A 20,022-nucleotide genomic window follows, 5' to 3' on the forward strand; every position below is an offset into this window, starting at 1 on the left:
ACTCTAGGGTACAGATGTGGGGACCTGCATGAAAACCTCCTAAGCTTATTTTTACCAGCTTAGGTTAAAACTTCCCCAAGGTACAAACTATTTTATCCTTGGACTTCCACCACCAAACTTTATCTGGGTTCCTGAGAAAACGTAGTTTGGAAACATCTTTCCCCCAAAATCCTCCCAACCCTTGCACCCCACTTCTTAGGGAAGGTTTGGTAAAAATCCTCACAGACCCAAACCCTTGGATCTTAGAACAATGAAAAAGCATTCAGTTTCCTTACAAGAAGACTTTTAATGGAAGTAAAAAAGAATCACCTCTGTAAAATCAAGATGGTAAATACCTTACAGGGTAATTAGATTCAAAACATAGCGAATCCCTCTAGGCAAAACCTTAAGTTACAAAAAGACACACAGGCAGGAATATTCATTCTATTCAGTACAGCTATTTTCTCAGCCATTTAAAGAAATCATAATCTAACACATACCTAGCTAGATTCCTTATTAAGTTCTAAGACTCCATTCCTGTTCTGTCCCCAGCAAAAGCATCACACAGACAGACACAGACCCTTTGTTTTTCTCCCTCCTCCCAGCTTTTGAAAGTATCTTGTCTTCTCATTGGTCATTTTGGTCAGGTGCCAGCGAGGTTACCTTTAGCTTCTTAACCCTTTACAGGTGAAAGGATTTTTCCTCTGGCCAGGAGGGATTTTAAAGGTGATTACCCTTCCCTTTATATTTATGACACCGGCAAATCCATAAAAAACTGGCCAGGTGGTAACCATAAGCCAGAGGTGGGGAGCATGGATTGGGGTAGATGTGTCAAGGCAGGAGGTCAGGAAGGGACTCAGGAGGAGCAGCCCACAGAGAGGGGGAAAGTAGACTGGGTGCACATGTGGGTAGCATGGAGCTGTGTTTCTGGAACCAGAAAGAAGGGGCTTCTAGAGAAGCAGGAGAAGGGGCACAAGGAGGTGGGCAGGACATTGGTGTGGAAAGAAACACTGTTGGGGTGGGCAATGTAGAAGCTGGGATGGAGGTGAAGAGGAGGAATTTAGGCAGTGCAGAAGACTGGGTGGTGTGGAGTGTGGTGGGTGAGCTGTGGGAGGACACAGAGGGTGTATGGAAGGGAACATGGAGTGGAGGGCCTGGAAGGAAGCCATGAGCAGGAGACAGGAGGAATGGCAGGGAACAAGGTAGGCATATGGAAGGGAGTGAGAGGTATGGAAGGGACACAACAGGCATGGGGAAAGAGGGGCAGGAGGAGATATGGCAGATAGGGCATGGGAGTGTTGGGGATCTGGGAAGATGTAAGGGAAAGTTTAAGTCTTGTGTCTCTAACCAGTGGTGGATTAGCTACTGGGCTGACAGGGCCCGTGCCCAAAGGCCCCAGCCAATTGGGGGGCCTCAGAAAAATGAGCACCTCCCTGACCTAAACCCCCTACTCAGCAGAAATGCTGGGCTGTCGGGGTAGCCCCAGTGCCCGGACCCCGGCTGCGGCCCAGGACTGGAGGAGCTCTAGCTCCCTGCCCCAGCCTGAGGTCTGGGGGAGCGCTCACTCCCCGCTGCGGTTCTGGGGGTGGAACAGAGCCTCTCCAGTCTTTGGGCTACAGTATGGGGCCAGCTGTGGGTGGAACAGAGCAGGGCCGCAGAGGGGAAGGGGCAGAACAGGGTGGGGCCATGGGCGGGGCTGCAGACAGAAGGGGTGGAGAGGGGCCCCCCTCACTTGCTCTGGCCCAGGGCCCCACGAAACCTTAATCCGCCTTTATCTTTAACCACTTGAAATGCTTAAAATCTCTAGACGTAAACTAGAAGGACCCTGTATCTGGCTGGCCATGTTTGCTTAGACCCCCCTGACCCTGCTAGCAGGTGTTACTGTTGATTCTGATGGAGGAAGGTATGTGGGGCTTGCTACTCACTGAGGAACCAGGTGGTTTGGTACCCCCCAGGGATATAAGGGCCGTGAGACTGGCACTCTAGAGAAGTTCAGGTAGATGAACAGGCCCTAGGAGCAGAGAAGCACGAGAGAAGGCTTGAGCTAAGCTTTACGTTATAGTCATTTGTTTGTTAATAGAAAGCTCAGGAAGGGAGTGCATGGGCTTGACTTTAGAGGAGTTTGGGAAAGGCACCTGCACTGTGGGGTTAAGGTTTTCCACGTGAATAAAGGCACCTTCTTCTCCACTTCTGTTCCGTTCCACTATCCATTACCTCGAGATCCCTGTGGACCACATACACTAACCCAGTTCAAACCTTCAAGCTCACTCAAGAAACTGGAAAATCCCTTAAATGAAAATCTTTGCCAAAGTGACCATTTACTAGTCTGCTTGGAAAGGGATTTTTTTGAGTAGGAAATGCAATTTTATCACTCCTAGTAATTTGTTTTTTAATGCATACTTTTTGCAAATGTGAAGGCCAGAGTTGAAGTTGGGGGTGTGATAGTGACAGATGAAGGATTATATGAAAGTAGGGAACTGATGGGGGTCCTTTCATTGTTCATTTTCACACATAATGTTTGAAGGGTATCTTGGAGCTGTAGAAAGCACAATGTTTTTGGTGGTTGTTTGCCTTTATTGAAGCACACCTTTTAAACTACATTTTTGTTCATAGACTGCTTTCCTTATTTTGTGTGTGTGTTGTTTTCTTGCTTCTATACTGTTCAATCACTCCTCTCACAGTACATAGTTTGCAATGACAATTTATGACAAAACTGTCAGGTTATATTAGATGTAAGAAAACTTATTCATTAAATTCCTACAATCAGACATTAAAATGTATATTATTCCTGTGGGGACAGGAGAAGGGGGGAAAGTAATAACATAATCTCTGTTGCATATAAAATATTCATAGCTGAGCAGAGTGTCTGAACCCTAATGCTTAAAAATACAGGGCTGAGCAGTAAATGTGATTGGATTTCTTATAATCTAATCATTTTGCTCCATATGTGGCCCCCAATCTGTTTAGGATTGTTAAAATTCCTGGGTATTGTACAGCCGTCCCTGGAGAATGCTGGGAAGAATTATGGACAGTGCCTGGAACAGATGGGATGTCAATGACTCAAAGCCAGCAAAGACTAAAAAAGAGGACAGTTGTTAACTCCTTCTCTGCCAGCTGTATTGGAGGGTTTGGGCCAGACAAACTGATACAAAACATCCTGAATATCAAATGCTATTTAAATTTTAGGGCTCTTCAGAACCAACAGCTACTGTTAGTGAAGATAAATGGTAGAAATATTGGCTATATTCAAGTTGTCATAGCTCCATGTCACATGCTTTCCACAAAGTCTGAACAAGAGTTTAAATGTCTCATTGAAACACACAAAGAAAATTCTTCTCCTTCAGAGTGGAGGTGCTGTAAATATGTCTTCAGACTAATGCAAAACAAGGGAGTCTCCCTGCAGATGAATGAGATTTGGCAGCCCTGTACTTGAATCAAATAAAATAGTCTGGTTGCTCAGAGTTGCCTGCTTCTTTCCAACTTCTTGTTAAAAAAAAAAAAGCTCATATCAGCATTTGAGAACCTCTGCCATATAAAATACATGGACATTCCTCTTTAACTGTGGTTTATGATGGATTAGTTCTATTTATGTTAGTTTAATCCTGTAACATGTATGACAGCAACACACTAGCTAAAAACAAAATATAGGATTACCCTATTAAAATGACACCGATTATGGGCAAAGTTGTCTCTTTCTGTGACCTTTTCAATTGAAGTTCCATGGAGTTGTTAAGGTGAAAAACATCCATCACTTTTGCACATACACACAAAATAAAGGTTTTGTTGCTTTTGTTGGCTCAGGTGGGAGTTTTATGTATGTTCTAAGGCATGATTTAGCAGAAGTTAACCTAAAATACTAAGCACCCCAGGGTGGGAGAGAGGAAGGGAAATTAATATAGCAGCCTGGGTCCTTCAATATGTTTTTCTCTTTAATTCATGAAAAAGCTGTTAGTACCACAGTGCAGGACTTGAATTCTGGCTGGGGACTTGGCACGTTCTTCTGTTGCACTGATTTTACCCTTGTTGAGGAACAAAGTCTGTCATAAATAACAAGGAATTTTCCTGTAAAATCTGATACAGCAAGCCTGAGAAGTAATCTTCCAGCTTCTGCAAACTCCAAACCTTGCTCAGTGTGTGTGTTAGTGGGTCATACCTGAGCAGAAAAAAAAATCATTCTAAAATATAAAAACAAAGATGTATTCTTCAGAAATGAGGCTGCTGAAAGGAAAAATCTGTACCTGTATTTTTAACAGATATTGTAGTCAGAGTCATATAATGCCACAGACAACTTTACACACAGCATATGTATTCCCTGGAGTGGGCACATTGGAGCCAGAACATGAAAAAGCAATGGGTTCTGCTCCCACAAAGCTCATAGGGGATGCCAGGACAACAGCTATGCCAGTCAAAACAATCTACACTTAAAAAAAATCTAACAGACACATACTACAAGAAAAATTAGTATTGGAAAGTCTAGCTTGTTTCCTCTTTTCTACATGCAGCTCCCTATATCTATGGCATTTAATTCCTCTGATTTGGAACAGACTCAGCTTGCCCTTATTGGACAATCCTCAGAGTGCCAGGGTTTGACGAAACATAAAAGAAATAGGAACTGTTCTAGTCATTAGGACCATATACACCAAGTCCAACATGTGAATGCTTTTTAAGCACCAGCATTCTGATCACACTTCCTTGTCACAGCCTCACAGGGAGATATGATACTTGCTTGAACCCTACTGGGCATCTAAAGAGATCTGGTTTTTGAACAGGAATATTAATCATGTGTCTTAGCCACCCAAGGACATATTAATTCATGTAGCTAGCAGATACTGGTTCCAACCAGTTAGCAGGTGGGAATTCTAAAGAGGTGCCTTCTTTCTATATTCATTTAAAGAAGTTGGAAGTCATATTTCTTGCCAGAAACAAAATATGGTAGCTTGCCAGACATGAAAATATCAGGTGTATTAGATTTTACAATGCCACAACCAATCAGGCACAGAATTAACCCAACAAAGTTAGTGTAGCAAAAACATGAAAATATTTCCCTCTCCCTCCATTGCAATCTGACCTACGCAATACCCAGCAGGAGTTTTTGGAAGGGAGAATGACTATCTGAGGGGATCAGTAATGTCGCACAGAACTTTCCTCCTTCAGATCTTTAAACACAGATTGGTAGCCACTCTAGAGCATTATCATCAGATGGCCGTTTGGAGATCTATGTGAACTGGCTTAAGAAGGTCTGTGTCAGGTAGCCACATAACAAAAAGCACCACTATGTTTTGCACCTTTGTTAGCAGTCATCCAGAAGGGGACTACCCAAATCCTTAGGCCCAGCCCACAACACTGGTATAAATCAGCATAGCTCCATTTTGCTGATTTGCTCCATTGCCAGTTCACACCAGTCGAGGATCTGACCCTTAGATTCCCAATCATTAAATGGGCATTGTGGCAAATTGCCAGCACTACTTTGATGGGTCTTGCACTTTCTCTTCTTGGGGAGGGTTCAGGGCACCATTTCTTGCCCCTGAACTGGGGTATTAACTGCCCCACTAGTGTCCTAGAGGAGGGGAGTGAAGAGGGAGGGACCCGGGCCCGCCCTTTACTCCGGGTCCCAGCCCAGGGGCCCTAGGGATAGCGGTAAACCGCTTGAACTAGCGGTTCCTTCCCCTGGGCTACTTCCATTTCCTGCCCTTCAGCTTGTATGGCTTCCTGCCCTCCCTCTACACAAACCAGGTGTCCCTTTACCTAGGGTCTTGGTCTTCTTAGCACCCCACAGCACTTCTCCAAACTCTCCTCTGCTTCCCTCCAGACTGCTCTCTGCTCCAACACCAATCCACTCTGCTTCAACTCCTTCCCTTGTCTGATTGAAGCAGGGGGGTTTTATCAGGCGACTGGCTTCCGGTGCTTTAATTAATCTATAGCAAACTTTCTTCCTTCTACAGGGAATAAGGCTCCTTTCTAATACTCTCCTGCTGCCCTCTGGGCATGCTGTATCAAAGCATGTAACATAGATACCTTGCAGCGAAAACCAAAAATAATGGATTCTGTACTTTACTCCTCCTCTGTTAAGGATCCCTTGACTTTGCTCTTGGAACTGGGGAGTTCTAAAGAGGCACAGTAATCTGTGTGTGCCCCTTTCAGCCCAGTTCAGATAATTATTTAGTTTATTAGAATTATTATACTACAACTAGCTATAGCACTTTGCACCCAAGGATGAAAGTAGTTTACAGATATAAATAAAGACTCACAACACACCTGCCAGGCATTAACTGAAGAGCTAGATTTCTTTTTTTCCCAAAAACATTTTTAAAGTGGTGACAAATTTTCACAGACTATAATTCTCAGTGCAGAGTGGGAAGGGGACTGAAGGACTTGCCTATACTTGGATAATTACCTAGGGTATCAGATCATCTATTAAAGTGGCATAACCATCTGTCATCCAGGAGGTGGGTTACAAGGTGGGGGCATTGTTCCTCCAGAAATACATAGGACCGAACTGTGGGCCCCTGGTGTTTTTATGTCTTCCCATAGTCTGTGCGGCCACATAAACATTCACACCCACTCAAAGACTCCCATTGACTTCACTGGTAGGCCTATGTCAATAGCTATGAAGTGGTCTGAGGGTAATTGTAGTGGGCCCACTCCATTAATGACACACGTGTCAAACACGCCTTCCTTGCTATTGTGTCTTCTCTGGACACTGAATTGACTTAATCAGCATGTCCGTCTTTGGGCTGCTGGGCTCTACTTTGTGCTGCTCCTACTTCAGGCTAGGGTGCATCTCCTTAAAAGTCTATTTAGATACTTCTGCCCATGAATCTCTACAGCTCTGAGGGAAAAGGCCCCCCTGATTCCTTTGATGTCACTGATACTACTCTCCCAATGTCCTGTTATCAGACATTGCTTGCACATGTTCCCACTATCTGGGCAAACCACATCTATCTGGGTTCTCCCTTGCAACACCTATCACATTTCAGGAAATGTCTTGTTCTTTAGAGGCCTTTTCTTTCTTTCTTGTGCCTCTTTTTCACCATGGAAACATTTCATTGGTTACTAGTTGCACAATGCTTTCTTGTCTTCTTCGCGAGGTGTCTTGCAATTTCATTAACTCAGAGGGCTGTTCCTGTTGCATTGCCTGTTCTGGAGTTAGCACAGACATTAACCGTGATTTTTCTGAAATCTCCTTGTTTAAAATGATCTCCCATGTGTTCTTCCTTACCAATAGTGAAGTCACAATATGCCGCTTGTTCATATAGTGCCACACTTTCTCTGCATCCCTTTGGTAAAAGCAAGACCATTCATGGATTCTTTGTGGAAAGAAATGTTCATTAAACATGTTAAGAATAATACCAAAGTTATAGCTTATTGGCTTCCACCATGAAGGCAAACAATTTATACGTATTTTTGGCTTTGCTCCCTATTGCATAAATGAATGAGCTGACTTGTATTTTGCCAACTTCTGTGTTAAGCTTCTTTGTTATGCAGAAGCTAATAAAGTGCTCTCTCCACGTGGGCCACTCCATGGGTTTAGCAATCTCAGAGTCTTGCAGGGGGTTGACTTTTTTTGACTTCTTATTTATGTTGGCTCAAAATGAATCAGCTTCTGACACCATGTCATGTGACAGTGGTAAAGAATAACAGTAAGAGTCACTTCCTACAAACATTGAAAAGGGGCTTTAGCTTTAGAATAAGGAAAACCGTATTCTCCCTAAAACTTCTCTCTCTCCCTCTGCTTTACTAAATAGCTCCATCCTAAAACCTAATCCTGCTTCCTACTGCCTGACTTCCTTCACTGATTTTAAGAAACAGTACTGTGGCGGGGTGGTCACCCCACCATGCCTCGAAGGTCTTAAAACAGCCCTAGGAGAGGGCTGTAGCCAGAGCAAAGCTAGGCTGATTGGGGGAAGTAGCCACAGGTGGTGCCACGCCCCAATCAGGCCACAGCTGGCTCTATAAGAGGGCTGTTAGCCAGGAGCTGAGACAAGCACTCTCTCTAGCTACATGAGGAGAGGAGGATGGGGCAAGGCAAGGCAAGGCAAGGCAAGGCAAGGCAAGGCAAGGCAAGGCAAGGCAAGGCAAGGGCTGGGGAGCTCCAGCCTAGCAGAGCCCTAGGCCGAGGTAAAGGCCCATGAAAGGATACTAATGCTGCAGAGGAGCAGCCTAGACCTAGACAGAGGCAGCTGGTCCAACCCCCCTTGCTGATGATGAGTGGTAGAGACTGCAGGGCAGAACTCTGATTTAGAAGGGCACCGGGTTCCGGGAGGAGCACAGGACCAGCGGCAGGTGAGACACCAACTGGCAGAGGGCGCTCCTGGCTGAAAAGAGCTAATTCTCTGGACAACCAGCAGGAGGTGCCGCAGCGGTGAGTTGTCGCCCCGTGACAAGTACATATATCCTCACAAAAGAGAGCACTCCCCTCAATGTCTGCTGACAGATGCCAACAAGTACAAGCAGGCAGGGGACCTGGCCATGCCTCTGGCCTCGTGCAAATGGACCATGCCTGGTGGGACCACAGAGTATCACTGCACATGATATCTAGTCCCAACAGCAAAAGCAATTTTTTTGTGTCCTGTATGAATTTTTTCCCCTGCACCTTTTCTCCCCTGGCATCCCAGCCACAGTTAACCCATAGACTTCTAGAGTTTCTTTCCCACACAGTTTCAGGAATCCAAGAAAGCTGCACAGCTCTGCCCAGAATTGTTCTTTCCAGACTGGTTTTAAAAATTTCAGAGCAGTCCCTTCCTTATAACTTTTCTCACTTCCTTTTCTGTGTGACTAGGCATCCTTTGGGCCATAAAAAAATAAAGAAATTCAATACATCTGAAAGAATATGGAACTTCTCCAGTGCTGGGGATATTGCAGGTCTAAGAAACTCCACATTCCACCTCCAATTTCAAGGGATGCCTTCAGTTTGAATGAGATTATGAATATGAATTGATGGGAATACTCAAGAGGCTGTTTAGAAGAATCACAGAGCCATTAATACTACACTATACGTTTCATGCAGAGATAGCTGTGCCCCATAGCTGGCTAAGACTGTGGAATAAAAGGAGTTAAATGTTCACACTCTCTTTCTCTGTGTGTCTCACCCCCTCCTCCTCTCCATGCATTTCTGTCAAAGACCCAATCTCTGGCCAGCCACCGGTAGGATTAGGCTGCTCTAACAGTCTGGCTGACACCTTGTGCAAAGAATGAGGTCTCACTGTCTGAGGGAGAATACATGCATGCACTTTCTTTCTCAGAAGACATCTGAGAAATGAAACAACAACTTAGACTTTGAAGATTTCAAAATTACACAGGTTACCAAAAAACACAAAAACCCTCCCTTTTTGAAAGACTGCAGGCATTTTAGTTAATGTCTATGTGGGAGCCATATGGAAAAATCAGTTCTGTCCTGTTAAACTGGTTTCACAGTTTTGGTTTTCATCTATCCACAGAGCTCTGAAAAGTCTATGTTTTGTTTTATTTTGCTTTGCAAATAAGAGTGGTCTGAGGAGCATCTGTCTATAAACACAATAGGTAAGAGCAGTTTTTTTTTAAGTTTTCGTTTTGTTTGTTTTTGTGAAAGGTGTCTCCAAGAATCTGAGAGTATGTTGTCTGTGTAATCAAGAGAAGTCAGCCTTTAGGATGATGTTCTATTAAGGATAAGCTGATTATGTATTTGTATGGTATGGTATTATTTGTATTATGTATGGTATTTGTTTATTTGTTTGCTTGTTTGTTTTTTCTTTCCTAGACAAAAAAACAAACTGCAGACACTCTGTGAATGTTTGCAAAATGCCATTTAAACAGCAGCAAGAGTGAAAACTCTGAAGTGCTGGGCAGTTTGGATGCCTTATTAAAAGGTAAAGAAAAATATTTCCAGGGTTTAATTCCAGAGCTAATAAGCTATAGTTAGAACAAAAGAATGGCAAAAGTGACAGAGAAACATTACCATCAGAGGAAAAGCTTTATTGTAAAGGGATTTACGCAAGTAATCAAGAGGAAGAATAATCTTCTCAACACTTGCTACACCTAGTAGCATAGTTCTATATTTTATTCGTCGGGTGTTTTAAATGTTACCAACACATTTTCAAAGTGGAATGGAAGGGGAATTTTTAACACTATTAAGATGTTAAATAGGATGTTCTGTTGTAGCATAGCCTGTTAGTCATACTAGTTATTTTGGAAATCACCAATGAAAACAAGTTTTCCACATGATAATCTGCAAATAGATTCAGAACTATACTTAAATGTACAGGACCAAGAAATATTAAAACTCTGCTCCATTTATAAATATTATTGTTTGTTCATGAGTAGTAGCTCAGCTAAGCTGAAGACTTTTTCACTTTCTGAGTTCTTCTTAACACAGGCTACAAAAGGAAAATGCCAGTCACAAAAAACTGTACAGATTATAAATCATGGATTCATCATGTCACGGATTATTTTTCTTTAATACACTCTTTTACTGGCTGACAATCACATTTGCTGATGTCTTTACTCCTTCCTAGTGCTTATAAGTTTCAAGAGGTTGTCTTTTTTTCAAAAAGAGATACTGCTCACAGAGCACCCCCTGCCTACTAAAGCACTGCCCTACATTTCACATCAATTTTTGAAGTGATTTGTCCTTCTTCCCTTCTCTCAGGTCCAGCACTTCTCTCTCTCTCGCTCTCTCTCCTTAGATTAATGTGAGGCAGATGGAATAATACTGTGAGGATAATGAGCAATCTAATACAATAATACACTGCAAAAAGTTCCCGTGCTTACTTAGCCCTTTTATTTGTGTAACTCTGTACAACACAGATGTGGTGTCCCATTTTTAACAGCATCTGCATTCTCACAGACCCCTTGCTGGAACTGCCTAAGCCTCAGACGCTCCTTGTCCATATTCCCTGCAGATAATAAAGTGTCTCAGCAAAGGGGAAAATATGACATTTAAAAAGTCTGAATCAGAGGGATATGGGCAAACTAGCATTAGTTTTAAACCGAGAGACTGCAGAGATCGACTGGAAACATCCTCAAGTACACCTGCTGAGGAGAAATGCTGGAAGGAAGAAGATATAAAGTGCTGGAATTTCAGAACTATTTCTCCAATCGTTGCATTAGAGTACAGGCTTCCTCTAAATAAAAGACACACAGAATTTAAAATCTACTAAATCCCAACACAATGTCTCTCACCTGGGGTCTACCACTTTCTTCTCCATATACTCTTTTCCCTTTTATATTATTTGTTTTCTGTGCACACACCTGAAATCCTGATGAACTTACAGTCAGTATGAAATAAAAATAGAATTACAAAAAACACAGGTGGCAGCAGCATTAGGAATACAATAGATTAGCAATAATCTGTGACCGGGAGACTCCTTGCAAGTTACTGGATCTGTAAAATTACCAAGTGAACTAAGGCAATAAATAAGCCAGGATAAGATGTCTTCAAATGTATTTTGTCTATTCATTTGTCAGTTGTTTTTGATGATAATTCCTTTCTTCATATTACACTCATGCAATATATACACTGTATTGTACATATATTTGGTAATATGAGACCTTACTACAGCTTCTGCTTTTTAATCTTTGCTGAGAACTGGGGTGAGACAGAAACATTTTTCTGTGAATATAAATGAGTTAGCAAAGTGCAGATTAGCAGCATTCTGCAGTACCCTGATTTTTTACCATTTGTGACAATAATGATTATTGGCAAAGCACAACGAGAGGTACACGAAAAGAGAGGCGTTTGTTTTGTTTTGATTTTGTTTTGTTTTCCCCAATGGTAACAACCTCTAACCTTTTATTACCCCATCTTGTAGTGCTGAAGATGTTCAGATTCTGGATTTACCTGCCTTTCCATCTTCTCGTGGCCATGTGTTTGTGTCATTCTGTAAAGGTGCCCACCAGTTCCCAACACAGCTTCAAGAGTGATCTCTTCAACTGTAATCATTCCCTGATTCTTGCAGATGGTAAGGAAACCACAGTCCACCTGTTGAAGGATATACCTAAAAGGTAGGAGCAAATCATTCAATACAAATTCGCATATGTTCTTTCATTTCCTGCCCTCTGGCACATGCAGACTTGCTACTACTAATATCAAGGAGATAATTGCTGTACACTCCCTACCTGCAATGCCCTGGCAGTGCTGCCTTTAGTACCCTGAGCCAAACAATGCAATATTGCTGTCCCTTGAAAGTCTCTTCCAATATCTCCCTCCAGCCTTCTCTTTCTTTTTTTGCCTTCTTAGTTGAAAAACTTAACTAGAATCTGGAGTGATTTTTTTAAGGTAGATTTCGGCTACGTATATTCATTGTAAGATTTTTCCCTATTTGGCTATCTGGCAGACCTCTTAATTGATGCAATTACTGCTGAGTTTACATTAGGCTCCAAAAGTGAATAACTATTGCTGAATATCCAGGTGATATCTTAATCAGTTGACCAACAAAACCATAGGAGCACCAAAGCCTCAGGCCAAAGTCAACTGCAAATATTTTTCCTCAATAAATTAACGACCCAAATCATTACAATAAGGGTATACTTTAAAACTGAAAATCAGCTTTCAGATATACTGCATGCTTAGTTGTGTATTTGGTGAGCAGTACTAAAGCTTGCATAGATCCAAAGAATTTTTAATATGGAAATTCCATTGAAGGTTAACCTGGACTTCCCAAAATGCCTGTGAATTTTGCATGTAGTCAAATCTGTATGTGTGTGTATTAAAGTGTCTGGTACCTTACGCCTACCTCAGATATCTGGAAAGAGATGCCCTTTACCAAGATTAATCCAAAATACAATTTGGACACTAACCAACATTATTAGTGTCAATAGATCTGATATATATTCCTGCAGAATAGTTAAAGAGCAGAGGGTGAGCCAGATGGCTCAGTCCTGATGGGCACTGTGAAGGAAGAAAACAGGACATTGCACATGTGGTTATATAACGAAATGATGACTACAAGAATGAACCGAAGAATTCTCCTTGTTAAAGGGACATAGAAATTGAAATCTAAGAGAAAGAGGGGTTTATAGCATGTAGTTTAACAGGAACATATTAATTTCCAGATTAATTTTTTTAAACTTGGTTCATCTAGAATAAAGGCTTGAAGTACGCACTTAATTATAAGCACTGAAAGGCTCACAAGAACCTTATAGTTTTCCAAAGACCAAACATAAAACCAGAAAATTCAGAGCCCAGGTTTAAATTAAAAGAAGCCAAAACATTTGAAAAATATGGAAATACTCAGTGGTCACCCAAACAACTTTAATTCTGGCCCAGTAGCAATAACCCGAAAACATGTAAAAACTCTCTGAGGTGACCTTATGTGTCCATAACATCTCACCAATGAGTACAAAACTAGAATTACTTATATTTTATTGTACTGTAATCTAATAGAGTACATCTGTCTTTTTGGCCATACCTAGTCCACTGAGAGACTGAGCAGCCAAAGAGCAAAGTAGCAAAGCTGGAGATCAGGCTTTACTGGAATCAGTCAGGAACCGATGTCACTTCGTACCAGTGATACAGTGGGCCAAATTTTCAAAGTAAATATGTGAAACTGAACTCTTGTTAGATTAGGTTAACAATTCCAGGGAGGATTCAGTATGCTAGCAGAGTGGCAAGTACATTTGTGGTGCTACTCAAATGCAATTCCACCAATAAGCAAAGACTCATTAGGCAGAAGGGAAGAGTTAAGAAATTGAATCTCTGTATAATCATCAATTTTGCGGCATTGAGTAGGAGCTACTTTCCATATGCATGGGGGGGGCATTCATGGCCCATATAAATGTTGTATTGAGTAGCTCTCATGGATGTCTTCAAGCTGTGTATAAGCCTCCACATGAGCAGAATAGACTCATTGCAACTAGAGAGACTAGTGGCGTGATGGGATGGAGAGTTGAGGAGTAGCATCCTCACACCGCCAATCAAGAACAAGTAGGACTAGGTATGAAATGGATCCTCTTAATCTCAGACCTTTGGAAGACAGAGTGCTCACATACTATATTATTCTTACAGAACCCATTGTTGGTTGCTCTAAGCAAGAAACCTGGGTATCAGATTTTGGTAAAATACATGCTTATTTCCCCATTGTTAGCCTGGGAAGGGAGCTCTAATAGAAGTCACTTTCCTAATTCTATTATACCATAGTATTTACTTGTCCTATAGAGTCTAAAAAGTCAGTATTGTGGAATACATCTACCCAGTAATAAATGGACAATATTCAAGAAAACCTATGTGGAGTAGAAAGAAACACAGTATGTATTCTTTTTACATAAGAAAATTTAGAGCTCTCTCTAGGCTATTGCTTTAATGTACCTAATAGTTGAATTGTTATTACCTACAGTGGAATGTAGTTTTTAGATCTTCAATCTGAATGACTAATTACTTTATCTGCTGGGATTCTGCAGTATGACCGTTTCTTAATGCCTTCAGTACATTTTTATCCACATTTTCAGGTACTGTTTCATTCTGGAGGAAGACAAAGCCCCTGCTCCTTTCACAGTAACAGTGATACCTTGTGATGTTCCCATTGAATGGAGTATACTGGTACATAAGGCATCAACAAATTTCCTTGGAAAAGCAGCACGTGGTAAGAGCTAAATGGAAGAAATCTGAAATCTGTCTGATCAGTGCAGGACAGAATGTAGCCCATTCATAAGAAGTGCCAGCAACCTAGGAAATCTCACCACCAACAAAAATGGCCTGGGCAAACTTGAAGTTATAGGTCCAAATCTCCCTTCCTGTGGACTTACCTGTGGGTTTGGAAAAATCCATGGGTGAAATCCTGGCCCTATTGGAATAAATGTTTTTTTGCCATTGACTTCAATAGAGTCCTGCAAGATAAAATTCAGTTTCTGACATATTCTCTTCTCAGGGTAGTGTAATGCAAGGACAAGTTTATGGCCAGAGACAAGGGTGCTGGCCCTTGTTCCCTCCACCATAGCCATGTGCTCGTATTCTTTCGGAAGCGTAAGAGCAGCTGAGGTTAGGAGTTAACAGTGCAATGAGCTTTGTTAACCTGGAATCTCACCTGGATATCTGTCAGGCTGCCAGGGGAGCATGGAAAATAGAGTGGCTACTCCCCACTTCCACTATTAACAACTAGAACCCTCCCCAAAACCCAAGGGACCCTAACTACACAATGTTCATATGGAGAGTATTCCATAAGATCACTAGGGAGGGAGGGAAGTGCACTTGACAGAGCTGTATCACACTCTTCTTTGTGTCTCAGACCTCTTGGGCTGGTATTTCCTCTTTTCTGCTCTTCATGACAATGTGCAACAGAGGGAAGAATCCAGAGGTGAAAGTAAGCTGGTACCAGGGTGGATCGGCTTCCCCAGGCGCAATTTAAAGGGTCTGGGGCTCCTAGCAGCAGCTGGAGCCCCCGGCCCTTTAAATTGATGCCAGAGCCCCACTGCTGGACCCCTGGGGTAGTGGCGGCAGGGCTGGGACAGCGATTTAAAGGCCCCGGGGCAGTAGCAGCGGCCGAGCCCTTGGCCCTTTAAATCATCCCCGGAGCCCCGCTACTACTTCCCCAGGGCTCCGGCAGGCTCCAGGGACGATTTAAAGGGCCCAGGGCTCCAACCTCTGCTACCGCCCTGGGCTCTTTAAAGTGCTGCCAGAGCCCCCGGCTGCCGCTGTTACCTCGGGGAAGGGGAAGGAGGCCCTTGCTGGTACAGGGTGGGCCGGGGCTGCCTCTGACCTCCCGCAGCCCCGCCCCTTCTGCCCAAGGCCCCACCCCTTCCAGGGGCCAGAGCCGGCCCCAGCCCAGCCCCGTACCGGTAAGTCCCTAGACTTACTTTCACCCCGGAAGAATCTGGGTCAGATTCTAGTTCCCTGGGAATATCATGTACAAGGGCAATAGGCATAGAATAATCTAGAGCGATGTTTCCCTCAAGCTAAAAGAAAACTTAATTATCTTTTATAATTTCCAGAATCATTTCATAGGTTTAAAAAAATGACATTTTTTTAATTATTAAAAAAGCTAGATGCTGCCAGAAATAAGATGTTAATTAGCAAGGAGATGCACTTGACTAGTTAGCTCAGTGGGCATTCCTTCAAAGCCTCTGGCTTTTTTTGTTCATACAAGGCAGGGAAAGGCACAATCAGACTAAAGAAAACTCGTTCTGCACAAAATGTCCGTGTCCTAAAGTAAAGTACAGGAAGAAACACTGACAAAGTGGAATATTACAATGACATCCGGTACTACATAGGTCAAAATATTTGCAATTGGGAGTTTAATTATAGTCTGTTTGAAAAAATTAATTCTCTCTTGCAATATTAAAAGAATAGCCTCTAAAGCATAAAATGCTAGAAGCAAGAGGAATTTCTCTGGCATATGAATAATAAAACTGAGACGCTAAGTGATGAATTGTTGTGGCATATGAAAAGAAAAACAATTGGGTCTGCTTTTGATGAGTCTGCTTTTCATGTGCAGGTGATTATGACACTCTTGAAGCCACAAAATCTCAGAAGATTCTGAAGTTGGTGTCCATGATATTTAACTATAAAGGAAATTCTGTGGAGACTTATATGGGTATGTCTTCCTATTCTGCTTTCTATATGCTGGAGTTCCTATCAACTGAACGAGACACACACCTTACTGTATACTTAACAACTGACACAACATCTGGGCATCTGTATCCAGAACTCCCAATGGATCCACGCATAGATGTTATTGGTATTGGCCATGCAACTGTGACTCTAGCTTGGAAACACAGCCCATCAGTCTGGCAGCACAAAGAAAACATCCAGTATTGTCTTCTAGTCAATGAAAAACACAACTACAAGAGTTTATGTGCAGCTGAGACAGCTATCAGATCTTCCGGTATGAAATCGCCACCAGTGCTAGCTCTTTCTCTCTTTCCATATCTTCTAGACCATCAACAGGTGATGATATTGTCCAATAGTGAATTAAGTATCATCAACAGGGTTAGTAATGGGGAAGTGAGGCAGATATGCATGGGCACTAAGAATACTTATACAGTGCCCAACCTTAGACCCAGCACTCAATATTATTTTGATGTTTTTGTAGTCAACCTCCTCACTAATGCAAGTGCTGCCTACACTGGAACATTTGCAAGAACTCTGGAGGAACCTGAGCCTAAAGTTATTGAGCTGAAGGATGGGAAGGTAATTCATTTAATCCTGGATGGGAAAAAGCAGAAATTCTACAGCTTGCAGTATCAAGCTAAACAGAAGAAGATCCAGTTCACATTTCAATCTTGTAGTGGCCAAGTATGGGTTCAGATAGCAAGGAATGGTAAAGTACTGGCCTCAGAAAACATTGTAGGCTTCAGACATTTCTCACTGAAGGGAAAGCTGCTGGACACGTATTTGGTGCAGCTAAGGTCCATGGACCATATTAATTCTTCTGTGAAAGTTCAAGTATCCTCTCACTTTCATAAGCCTTTCTTCCCACTTCTTCCAGAAAGCTTAAAAATCAAGTCCTTCAGCAAACTGAGGACCTGCAATTCAGTCACCATTGCCTGGCTAGGAACACAAGAGCAGAGCAAGTACTGTGTGTACAAGAAAAGGATCAAAGAGGATCAAGTTTGGATGGAGCTGAGGAGTGCAGACAGGTGCTCAGGGCCCAAATCCAGACACAAGTCTGAGAAAGTGCTGTGCAAATATTTCTATGATATAAATCTACAACGAGCAGTCACCACACAGACCATCAAGGGATTGGAAGCAGGGACTCCCTACCTGTTTGATGTTTATCTAACTGGACCTTCTGGGATCCCAGTCAGGTATCACAGTAAAGTTGTGAAAACCAGGAAAAAATGTTGAGGGCTTTTCAATAAATGTTTTCTGGTAGATAAATAAGGAGAAAAATGAAAAACATGCACAATAAACACCAGTGCTCTGTGCAGTTCAAAATGTATTGGGGCATAACACACAATTATTAAAGCTGCAAGATTTATGGGGAAAGAATCTTTTCCACTGTCTAGAAAATTAGGCTCACTCTGGCATCTTTTTTCCAATATAAGCTTCTCTCTCAATTGTCTCACATTGACAGCAAAAACAAGACTAAAACAAATAGAGAAACTTGGAAACAATGGATTCACCCTGTGACATGCAAGAAATCAGTCTGGAGTGGAATGAACTAAAATGGACCTGAAATCAAATTCACATTGTGAAATACCTTTCAAGGAGTATTGAACTGTTACTTTAAAATCCAACATTGTTTTTTCACTTTGCATACCTCAGTCACTGTCAATGAGGAACTGAGCGATACCACCAGGATGACTACTCTGAGAAGATTGACCTATCCCTGCCAGCTCAGAGGTTTGCTTGTGGAGGCAAATGGACAATGAATGGGTATTGTTGCAAAGTGTCTCTCACGCACAAAGGGGCAAGAGTGAGAACAGTGGTGGATCGAGTGTCCAGCTGCTGCTTCACATTCCGGTCAACTGTAACTACAGCAGCTCCTCAAACAACCATGTCACAATTACCGGCATATTTGCTTTGCATTCATTCCTGTGGAGAAGTTATTCTTGTGTAGAGATGGACCTGACTCACAACGTTTGGACCGGGAATTGCACCTGAATTTCCCCAAAGTTGAGGATGTTTGACTACAGTTTGCTGGTTCTGCCCATATAGAAAAAGACCTGAGTAGGAAAGCTCAAGGAGAAGGAAGATAGTTCTGATCCAAACTGTTCTAGTTCAGGTCCGTTGCTACTCCTGTTTGGGTTTATGTATTCTATGCATACACATACACTGAACAGACAAGGGTGCATCATCTTTGGAGCTTCAGAAATAAAATATTTCTTGCAGCAAGACAGGGAGGGCTGAGAACATTATCACTCATCCTTCCTCCTCCCCAGAGAGAGAGATTTGCACATGCTGACCCCCCCACACCCACACATCTCACTGCATGTACTATTTTACTCTTACAATGGGATACATGAATCCCCACTCCATAATTTCTGGCCCTGGCAAACACCAGCACTGTGCAGAACTGCATGAAGATCAGTTCCCCACAAGTTCATGTTCTGATTGCCCTTACCACTGTGCCCACGCACCCACAATCCTACGCAGGCAACTCAATGTGATAGGCTAATTCTTTCCTTCCTTCTGTCCAGCCCCAGCACGGCCAATTTCGAAGAATGTGTTGCTTTTTTTAAAATGAGATTTTCCTGTTGAGTAGCATGAAGTAGTATGTCTGTAGTAAAGCCTGACAAGCACAGGTGTTTTTATTGTCTCTGATTCTGTTTTAAATTTTGGAAAAGGCAAAGTATGAGGAATATTTTTAACAAAAAAATCCCCCTAGGAAAAAAAATCTTCATAAGTAATTATGCTCAGTGTCATCTACCTGCAGAAGAGATTTTTGAACACAGACTCTGGGCAGATCTGGATTTCATATATGAAGTAATGTGAAACATTAACAGACCCAGATATTTCTGAAGAAAACAGATCTGCTTTATTTGTTTTTTTCCAAAATTACACAAAGCAAGGTATAAGTGTGTAATTCTACTCCACATGTATTTACTGTACATTGTGCATGCTAGAACCTCCTTTACATTTTTGGAGCATCAAGGTTTCAACTTATTGTTAATTATTATTATTAATATTTTAACAGTGCTCAGAGGTGCCAGTCAGCACTGGGTCCCCACTGTGCTAAGTGCTGTAAAAACATATAGGGCATGTCTATACTTAAGGCTAAATCGGTGCTGCTGTGATCCGTTCAGAGGTGTCTATTTAGCAGGTCTGGCGAAGACCCACTAAATAGATGGCAGTGTGCTCTCCCATCAACTTCTGTACTCCAGTTCGCCGAAAAGCAAAATGGAAGTTGGTGGGAGAGCATCTCTCATCGACACAGCGTGGTGTAGACACCAGTGTAAGTCAACCTGTGTTACATAGACTTCAGGTACATAACTTACATAACTGAAGTAGCATAACTTAGGTTGACTTACAGCCCAGAGTATGAAACAGTCGCAGCTCTGAAGAATTAATGTAGTTTAAGACAAGACTCAAGAGTAGGCAAGAGGCACTTGCCCAACAGCTTCCTCGTGGTTCCTGAATATGAATGCCAATACCAGCCCCCCTGCCTGCTGCAAGAAGGGTAGGGTCCCTGG

The 20,022-nt window shown here is 42.4% G+C and overlaps 1 protein-coding gene across 1 annotated transcript; it reads left to right on the forward strand.

The window, feature by feature from the left end:
* The first annotated feature begins 9,151 nt into the window (after positions 1 to 9,151).
* LOC140915192 (protein NDNF) lies at positions 9,152 to 19,687 on the forward strand. Its single transcript, XM_078853943.1, has 4 exons — positions 9,152 to 9,498; positions 11,766 to 11,958; positions 14,401 to 14,534; positions 16,383 to 19,687. Exons 2-4 carry the CDS (start codon positions 11,774 to 11,776, stop codon positions 17,732 to 17,734), a joined length of 1,671 nt encoding a protein of 556 aa, XP_078710069.1. The 5' UTR covers positions 9,152 to 9,498; positions 11,766 to 11,773; the 3' UTR covers positions 17,735 to 19,687.
* Positions 19,688 to 20,022: the final 335 nt, after the last annotated feature.

The sequence above is a fragment of the Lepidochelys kempii genome, chromosome 7, assembly GCF_965140285.1.
Source record: "Lepidochelys kempii isolate rLepKem1 chromosome 7, rLepKem1.hap1, whole genome shotgun sequence".
In the NCBI taxonomy this organism is placed as follows: domain Eukaryota; kingdom Metazoa; phylum Chordata; order Testudines; family Cheloniidae; genus Lepidochelys; species Lepidochelys kempii.